The sequence below is a fragment of the Halyomorpha halys genome, unplaced genomic scaffold, assembly GCF_000696795.3.
Source record: "Halyomorpha halys isolate HHAL.00 unplaced genomic scaffold, Hhal_1.1 Scaffold305.1, whole genome shotgun sequence".
NCBI lineage: Eukaryota > Metazoa > Arthropoda > Insecta > Hemiptera > Pentatomidae > Halyomorpha > Halyomorpha halys.
Window position 1 is genome coordinate 123,979 of NW_027105918.1, and position 10,390 is coordinate 134,368.

At 27.5% G+C, this 10,390-nt stretch overlaps 1 protein-coding gene across 5 annotated transcripts in view; it reads right to left on the minus strand.

The window, feature by feature from the left end:
• The window catches only part of LOC106681024 (uncharacterized), a 273,681-nt gene that overhangs the window by 9,539 nt on the left and 253,752 nt on the right, over window positions 1–10,390 (minus strand). For 4 of the 5 annotated variants that reach the window (XM_067053582.1, XM_014421127.2, XM_067053581.1 and 1 more), the window contains 6 exons: window positions 8,426–8,527; window positions 7,580–7,693; window positions 4,946–4,996; window positions 4,660–4,725; window positions 3,202–3,315; window positions 1,550–1,630 (listed from right to left, as the gene is read on the minus strand). In XM_067053582.1, the coding sequence (XP_066909683.1) occupies window positions 1,550–1,630; window positions 3,202–3,315; window positions 4,660–4,725; window positions 4,946–4,996; window positions 7,580–7,693; window positions 8,426–8,527 (528 nt within the window). The remainder of the gene's footprint in view (window positions 1–1,549; window positions 1,631–3,201; window positions 3,316–4,659; window positions 4,726–4,945; window positions 4,997–7,579; window positions 7,694–8,425; window positions 8,528–10,390) is intronic. The other variant, XM_024359527.2, reaches the window with a different exon arrangement.

Sequence of the window (10,390 nt, forward strand, 5' to 3'; positions counted from 1 at the left end):
AAAAATACAAATTGATAATGGAGATTTAACAAAAAATATCCAAATAGTCTCTACCTTCTTTATTGAATATATATATGTATATATTATATATCTTTATAAATTAATGTTGAGGCTGTAATACTAAAATTAAGATGGTTTAGACGATGGGCATGTAAGATGTTTTAATTAAGAAGGTTGAAGCTATTTGGATATTTTTTGGTATTATTAATAAAACTACCAGTCTCGAACAAAATAATAATAATATTTCTGATATTTTATCCTCAAACACCTTAGTGCCGTGATGAGACTACATACAAAATATTTTGTAATTATTTTCTTTTGTGATTCAATTCACTTTAATATTTTCGTTTTTGTCATTTTCCATTTACTTATTCATCATTTTTTTTTTTTTTTTATCATCCATCCAATATCAATCTTCCCTGTACTTTTAAATATCCATACGAGCATGCATCAATATGTTTTTTGTTTTATCTTATGTTCTTGTCTTATTTATATAATTATAATGTTTTTATTAAATTTCTTTAATATCGCATGATGAATCCGGACAGATGCTGCTCAAATTATGTGCACTGTTAATCTTAGGGGTCCTAGTGTCCCATAATAAAGATAGATTTTTTATTTTTTTTTTTAATACGATTGTTGTGTAAATTGTTGTATTGAGCTCATTATTATTTGCTTCGGTCTGTTTTTCTTAAGCCTTACTTTGATTTTTTATTACTATTACTTTTGTATCATTTTCATCTATTCGATCTTCTTAATAGTTTTTAACTATCATCTTTAGTGTATAAGTTTTATAATGGATATTTTATTGTTGATTCTAACATTTTTGTAATTCCATTGGTGTTGGAAACAAAGTTGGTCAATGATAGATAGAACATTTCTTGACTGCACCATCGCAGTTAATCATTATCAATCATCTTTATCATTTAGTAATATAATAGTACACATCACTAATTATTTTATCGTTAAAGTTATGTCGTCCTTGATGGTACGGAATAATAATTAGCATTGTCCATCTAGAACGATCTAACATGAATGGCATGTCCTTTGTACAGTGCATAGGGATGCAGATGTATGCACTTCATTAGTGCATTGAACAGTGATAATATAGACAGGGTTTACTGATGACACTCTATGCAAGTGCATAGGTGAACATTGCATTGATTAAGTTCTCGTCTATATCAGTAATTAGCCCTTGCTAATTATATATTTTCATTTTGTTAAATTAATAAGTGTCTGTGAGATTTTTTATAACTGTATTAACAACAAAAATATTTTTTTTTCTTTTTAGATAACTTTATGAACGAGAGCCAGCATATAGGGAATAAACAATGGACTCACGATGTAATATATTAATATTCTCTTATAAAGAAACATTGTAAAAAATCATTACTTATGAAATTATTTGTAAATAATATATATTTAGTAAAATAATAAAAAAATTAGTTTCAGTCTTTAACGTTCATTCCTCTTTTTTATATTCCATTAAATATTATAATCATTGCTACCATACTTATTTGTACTATAATTAATGTTCATTAATTTATACCTTAGCCTTCATCTCGCTCAGTTTACTTATGAGCTGCATTTGATTATTTCTCTTGCTGGCTAAACCTGGTGAAAGTTGGCCCTAGAATATATTTATAACTATTAGTTATAATTATAATAATTGGAAAGTATAATATTTGGATTATAGAAAAAAAAATTGATGTAATGGTATTCGAAGTTGCTTATTAAAAATTTAGCATTTTTACTAGAAAGTTTTATAATAAACATGAAAAACCTCTAATTTAAATCAAACAAGAGTTTTGAACTTATTTTAAGTTGTTTTTTTTTTCTGAAAAGGTGGTTTTGTGACTGCATTACATTTAGTAATAATTTTAATAACAATAATATAATAATATGTTTAAAAGCCTTGTTTCACTTAAATTAAATTATTTTTTTGTTTACTGTAAAATTTTCTGAATTGGAGAATGAGTTTAGCAACTATTATTCTTAGCAACCCTTCATTTGTAATAATTAATGTAATTATATATGTAGTAATTACAATTACTCTGAACAATAAGTATTCCATTGTTCCTTTTCTATATAAAAAGTTTGTCAATACATATTTTACTATGTACATGTGAAGGAGGCTACATAAGTTTGTCAAGAAACACCGAGGATAATAACTTGAACTAAACTCTTATCTAATAGAAAACACAAAACTACATTTTTGGAATAGTTAACAACTATTTATTTTCCGACGTTTCGCCTCATTTGGTTGAGCTTCATCAGTGCTGTTCCAGTAGAGAGGTTTGAACAGTGACTATTTCAAAATTGATCTACTGAAACGAAATGAAGTTCAACAAAATGAGGCGAAACGTCGGCAAACATAGTTGTTAACTTTTTTTCTTTTCTTTTGACCGCACTCCCCGTCCTCTTCTACATAATTTGAAATAATACGGGCAATCATTTATACATATACACAATATAAATCGATAAAATAAAGAAATCTTATTAAATAATAAAAAAAAATAATTTATTTACTTGAAAATTAAATTTGAGCAAAAATAAAATAAATACATCTTCGAACTAGTATATAACAAAAGTATCACGAGCTTTAGTTAAAATATGTTAAATGGAAACATATTTCCATCTTTCAGGATGTTAAAACAACATAAAATTTAACTAGGTAGAGAGTCTGCGAATAGGTCTGCTAAATGGAGAATGACGTCACGGAACAGACCAGCTGAGCTCACACACTAATTTGTCGTTTTGATAGGCTAGTTGCTAGTAATTCGCGTTTTGTTTGTGTTGTTACTATTTTAATCGTTTTTAATACTTCCAATTATTAAAATAATGTTAAAGTAATGGGGAAAAAACAAGAAAACGTGAGGTGTAAGAAAGATGATGTGATGAAGCTATTGGAGATTTTATTATCTCGTACACATTATAAGGTTACAAAACAAATTAATTACCTTGAAAATACGCTAGGAGTTTACTCTGCAATTAACATATAACATGGACTTTAAATTAGGACGCTTACAATTCTACACTTCTAACGTTTAGCATGTTAAAACGTTTTACATTTAATACATCATGAATAGCCCTAATATTTACATTCAACCTCGTGAACCCCCAACCAAGCTTTGCTACTCGCGTTATTTATGCTAATAAATTAATATTTATGTAATATGAAGTAATATTTATATTGCTTACCACTATTCCAGCATCGAACTCATTTTTTTTAGAATAAGGAACTTGGTTGTATGGACCTAGAAGGGGCCATACTTCTCTCTTCATCTTTGGCTCTTGAGACTTATAACAACTCATCTTAAATAAGAAATAAAATTACTATATATTTCAGAAGACATTTGTCAGCTTTATTGTGTTTTTAAAGTTTCGTAAAATGTAATAATTTACTCAAATAAATTATTTCGTTTACAACTGTATTTCCGTGAACAATACATCTACAATCAAATTTCTTTCAATCTAGCCCTAATGCTTCAAACCAAAGCATTAACTCGATCATTCAACACATCATTGTATTCTTAACACAGCTGCTTTACGTAAATAGAGGCAAATCTGACAAACATTTTATTTTATTATTTACCTTATAATATAGATTTGGGATAGCCTCTAGAGGGAATAATATATATATTTTATTTTATACTACATCGGCCTGGTGGGCCTTAGGTGGTTGATATAACCGTTATATTATATATATATTTTTTAACAGTTGATTATGGGTGGGTATAGTCTCGTACAAAAGACACCCCTAACTATATACAATGTTATTATTAAAAGAAGAAAAAAAAATAATAAAATAAATAGATAAGAATAATGCTTCTTAATACAAGGGGAAAGTAAAATTAATAACAAAAAATAATGATATTGGTACACTTAAATAAAACAAACAATTGCCCTCTAATAGTAAGAAGAAGCAAGTTAATTTGAAAAAGGGAGGAGAGAAGAAAATAGAAAAAAAAATAATAATAATGAATAAATAAAATGAGTAATAATAATAAGTAAAATAGAGGTAGTGTGACTATGAATTAATTTTATATTTATTAAAATTTATAACAGAATGTTCTGCAGCAGTTCAGGCTTCAGTCTTCGGGTTGAGGTTGGGTTTCCCAGGTTGTAGGTCACTGCTCCTTTAACTGTCGGCAACTGGGAGTGGAACTTCATGAACCGTTTTTTTATGTAATCCTCTATTGACTCCATATGAAATTCGCGATGCAATTGGCTATTTCTTATGAACCAAGGAGCATTAACTGCGATTCTTAGGACTTTATTTTGAAACGATTGTAGTTTTTTCCTTTTCGTGAAGGATGCCGCTCCCAAGACTTCACAGCCGTACATCAGCAGTTGCCTAAGAATTATTTTAAATATAAGAGCAGTTGTTTCTGTTTTATTTTGGAATTAGAGAGAATAAAGAAACTTTTATTCACGATAATATCTTTGAAAAAAAAGTCCATTTCAAAATAAAACCGAAACTTATTTTATCATGTGTGCCACTATTCAAGCAAATCAGCGATATGTACTAATTTGACCTAAATAAAAAAAGCCCTGTCTAGTTTTATTATTTTTATCATGAATCAGTGCATATTATTGTAGAATATAACTATCGTTATTTCAGTCTTTGTTAAGCGTGAGACAACAAAAACAACTCACCTCATGCGATCTCATGTCTAATTTCTTTTTATTTGACGGTTCATATCTTCCAAGTAAAGGCCAGAACTGTAACCCCATGAAGTTGGCTTAGTTTGATGGAATGTTTAAAATAATATTGAAGTTTGTATTTCATTCAAGATAAATCATTATATAACAAAATTCAGATTGCATTTAATCTCGAATAAGCAGAAGATTATACAAATAACCTATTTTGGTAGGCTATTGAGAGACTTTCTAAAATATCAGATATATTAAAACCTACGGAAAACTAAATAAATAAGCTTACCTTTTTCTCTGAAAGACATCGGGGATAGCTTGACTTACATGAGAGAATATTCTGTGAAACAATAATTCCAGTATCAATGCTGTTAATGAATATATTTTAATAACTATAATGCTTAAAAATTTAATATATCTTGCACTATTAAATTATTCTTACAATATTTAAATTATTTTATTACAGAAAAAATAATTTTTCCTGTAATGTTAAGAGAAAAACTTTTTCATTATATTTAATTTTTATATTAATTTAACATATAGATATATATAAAACTACAAATATTTCCGTGTACAGATTAATATAACCCTTGATAATTAATGGGGTTTAAACATTGTCTCTAAAATTTGAAGAACAATGAATAATTTAATTAGTATTCGTTGTTGTCTAAATAATAAAAAGTAAAATAATAAACTAAATTAAAGGTTATTCATATCAATATTTTAATAAATATTTATATTTTTTAACATGAAAAGTTTTAAAAAAAAATAATGTTGTTTTGAACCATTTTCAATGCGAAATTTCTCAGTATATATTTCTCAGAATATAAGGATAATAATTTAATAAAAGGAACGAGGTTGAACTTATTGTGTTTAAAATAGTATAAGTTTATTTTTTTTGTTTTATTAGTTTTTGTGTTTAAAATATTATTTAACTTCAAGCTTAATGTTTTGTTTTAGTTTTTTTTTCTCCTTTCTATTTCTTATTTTGTTATCATTTAATTTTCATATTTTTAAATATAGTGAGAATGAGCTCTTTCGTTCCTGTTATCATTGTCTATAAATATAGGATATAATGTAATTTTACACAATAAAAATATAAAAATTAATAGCGAAAAAAAAATAAATGGAACATGATTAATAAACCTTCTTAGTTAAATATATGTATTTAAGTTATAATTTAAATACTTTTTTTTTTTCATTTAAATTGTTACTTATATTTTATTTCATTTAAATTATTATTAATATTTTTTTTAGTATACATAATTTATAGTAGAAAATTCATATCAATCTTTTGAAAAAATATTTAATTTAGCCATTATTGTAAGTTAGCACAGCTATAGCACAGTGAGTCTTGGGGTGAGTCATTCCATAATCTTTAGGGCTTGCTTGTAAATGTTACAAAAAAAGGAAAAGTTTTTTAATGTTTTTTAACATTTAAATATTTAAAAAATGATTATAACTAGTATAATGCTTATTTCTATAGATAGTTCAAAATTGTTGGGAAAATAAATTCTCTAATTCCAAGGATCCCGATTTCTTTAAGTACACGGGAATATTACTTGAAAATATTAAAACTGTGTGACCCACCGTTCCACTGTATCAGTTTGCCACTCTCGGGGTCGGTTGCATTTATTGGATTGGCCCATTGGAGCTTAGGACCGATGGAATTCTAGCCACTCCAAATCATTCCAAAAACATCAATCCAGAATTTCACACTCAAGGTAGATCTATGTTCCATTTGGCGAGGGGCAGATGGAGTGGAGTGGTCAAATTCAAATAATGTTATAATATTCTACTATTTTTACTGAACTTGCATAAAAGTATAAATATTTAAATTCAGATTCATTTCACTTCATTTTTTTTTCATATCGCTATTTTTCTTGAACAGTGGCACATCTTAGGAAAAAAATTTATTTGGAATTGGGACGTATTCCAAAAATAGTCCTGTAGACTGCGGTTACTCTCTTTACGAAGGTCTTCTTACAGTTTTTTCTAAAGCTATTTCAGTTGTTATTAATTACATCCAGTCTACCGTACTAGCTGTAGTATAGTGTATACTGTTTGAATACATCAAGTACAAAATATTTTTTTTCAGATGTGTTACTACTGGAGTCTACGGTACTATCTATGGAATACCTCAAACCATACTAGAGTTGCCCGTAGCTCGGTGGTTAAGACACAACCTTACCAATTTGATGTCTATTGGAGATGCCGGTTCGGATCTGGCGTGGGGCATTGACTTTTTTCATTGAGTGGCGGTCCCACAAAATGAAAAACTTTGACCCCCAACCATGGTTAGGCAGTATATAGAACCCAAATGGGAGTCTTGGCCAAAAAAAAAAAATAAAAAACAAACCATACTATGCACTATCAATACAACCATACTTTACTATGGAAAACCTAACACACATTTTTTTTTTCTTTTTCAGACGTGTTACTATTGAAGCAAAGTAACGATATATGTAAATTCATGTTGAATTAAAAAAAAAAATTCCAAATGTGTGGGTTTTTCAGGCATTGAATAATAACAAATAGAAAATAAAAAATGAAAGCTTTTTTTAAATTTATAATTTATCCATTTAAAGTTTTTTAAGACCCTTTGTGAAGTAATATCTTTACTGAAAATAATCATTATAAGCGAATTTACCTAAAACTTCATGCTAGAATATAATATTTTGAAAAATCAAGAGCAATTAATCCAAAATAATGAACTCTAAGGTTTAAGACAGGATTAGTTTAAGCCGGATTTCTTAGCCAAATCCAACAACTCAAGTTTCAAGTAACTACCAGAAGATACACCAATATTAATTCTGACAATATAAGTTTATATTTTAATTTCTCAAATATTTTTAATAATGAACATTGTAACATTTGTTTTTGTATTGTATAAATAAATATAAACCATTTAAATAGAACTGACCTGAACATAAGGGATTTTCACTCTTATCACACCGTTGTCCCTCTTTTGCCTTCCACCCATGACACTCGGTATTTCTAAGGTGATTGTTCCATTTACTTTTAGCTTTGGATCTATCTAAGAAAATTGACGGATAAGCATAAATGTTTTTTTTTCAAGTATATATACAATATTACATAGAATTAAAAAAAGCAAAAAAAAAAGTACATCGAACTAATGAACCACTTTGATCGCATGTTTTTGTTTATTTTATATCTATTCAGACAATAAATAAATATCTATTGAGACAATAAATAAATATCAATAAATAAATATCTATTGAGATAATTTTTATTTTAATTATTAAAAGATTAAATATATCATACATTTTTGTAATATTTCGGTCCTTCTGAAAAATATAATAATAATTCATCCGTTTCAAGCACATTTTTTATCATCTTAGCCACAATATAAATTATTCTATACCTAAAGCCTATAAGTCTAGAGGGGAAAAAAATCAAATTAATACGTAAAAACCTGCTTAAAAATGTTATTATTACTAAAACATAATTGATTTTTAAACTAATATTTGGGCAAAACTTATTGTATTAATTTTTTCATTTTTTAAAATAATATAACTCAATGTTAATTTACCTTATTGTTCATATTCTCATAATGCTATCTTTATGTATAAAATCAGTATTAATAAAATTGCTAAAAGTAATTATTTCTCAAGCCTTCTAATACCGCTGATAATTGAGGTGAAAATGAAACCTCGGATTATTTTTTATTTCCTTAATATTATTTTCCCATATATCTCATATCCTTAATTTTTTCATATAATTATTATAAATTAAATAATAATCCAACCTCTGCACTGCTAATAATTCTAGTATGGTATCCTTCACTCCTTGCTGGAAAATTATTATATTTGTCAAAAACTGGTACGCTTGATATTTGCTTCATTTTAACCTACAAAATATTTAACATATAAATTTATAAACCTTATTTATAATATGGTCCTATTACAATTATACATGTATTTGTTGTATAAAAAATCACGATATAAAAATAAAAGATAAAGGTTTTCTTTAACCATGAATTAATTAAATGCAAATGAGTAAATAAACCAATTAATATACTGTAACAATAAATATAATAAATTATACATTCAAATTTTAATAATTTATGAAATGTTGATTTATAAAAAGTTATATCTCGAAAATCATTGAACGTAAATAGAGCTCGTATTTTAGCAAATTTACTCTACTATAAATGATTTTACCTACTTTATCTTAGGTTTTCTAATTAAGGTTAAGGTTGCTGTTAGCAAAAATATAGAGTTCGGAATGAAATATTAATTTTTTAAAATGTTTTGACACAGCTGCCACTTTTTATTCCTCCAAACTATACTTTGCAGACTCATCAATTTCGACCACTGTATATACATAGTGTTCATTCAAATAATCGAAAATTGGGATGAATAACTGCCTTTTTTTCTCTTCGGCTCTTGCACTATAAAAGCACCGTTTCAAAGCTTCATAAACTGATTACCTAAGGTAAGAAAACCATTTTAAGAAGTGAACATGGCCGAATTTTAAAATATTGTTATTCAGTGAATGAATATTTTGTAGCTCTACAATTTTCATCTTATAACTTTTTTCTCTTATAGAATTTATTTCCAATCTCTAGACTCTAATAATTTAAAAAAATTGTGTTTTTATGACTATAATTTACATCAAAACTACTTGACCAAAATATTAATTTTAGGTCCTCAGGTGACTCACAATTTATAAGTTTTTAAAGATTAAAATTAAAAAATATTTTAAAAACAAAATAATATAAAATAAAATTTTTGAGAAACATCAGAAAAGGTCACAGTTCGCTGTCCTCTTTTAGAACTTTATGAGATTAAACTAACACAGGTAGATACACTAGGTAGATATACTAATACTACAAACTACAACGCCCCCACACTATATAAATAATTCTGCTGGGCGAAGGGGATAAGGTCAGTCAGCCACGGTAATCGTCTTAGGAACACCTACTCGAAATAGCGGTGAGGGAGAAATCCCTCCAATAGATTGTCACTGTAATAAATAGTCTAACAAACTATATTTTTTGTTCTTTATAGTCATTAAATGAAAATTTCTACAACTTATGCCGGAATATAATAATGACAATTAAAAAAAATGAATCCTAAAATTCAAAAATTAAGATCTAAAACACAACGGTTCTTGATCCATATATTTCTTCTTCCAGAATACACAAAACTGGTATACTTCTCTCACCAGTATAACTTTCAATCAATCATAATTAAAATAACCATCTAGTCTTAAAATATCCATATAGTCTCAACATGCTTATTTTCTTATAACTCTTATAACGTTTTGGCCATTCTCAAGGATATATTATTCACAATATCACAGCTACCAATGTCACTAAAAAGTACTATTCTGTCTTTGTCAAAATATATCATATTATTCTTTAGTCTATCAACTTATTTTTATACACTGGTTTAGTTATTCAGGGAGCGCGGTGGCTCAGTGGTAAGATACTGTCCTAACTCTGAGAACCCGGGTTCGAATTCCGCCGTGGCATATAATTATTTTCTGTTTCACTGTAGTCGTGAGTAAGGCCTGTGGGTGTTGTAGCCCTCTGGATTTCACCGAGCCTCATAAATTGGATACCCTTAATTGGGTAAATCAAATCTGACCAAATCACCTCCTTGCACCGCCGTTGGCCTAGTAACAGTACTTCCTTAGTCAGCACTGCACCCTTAACACTTCATGGATAGCAGCAGTACGGATTTTAATTTTTTTTTTTTTTTTTTTT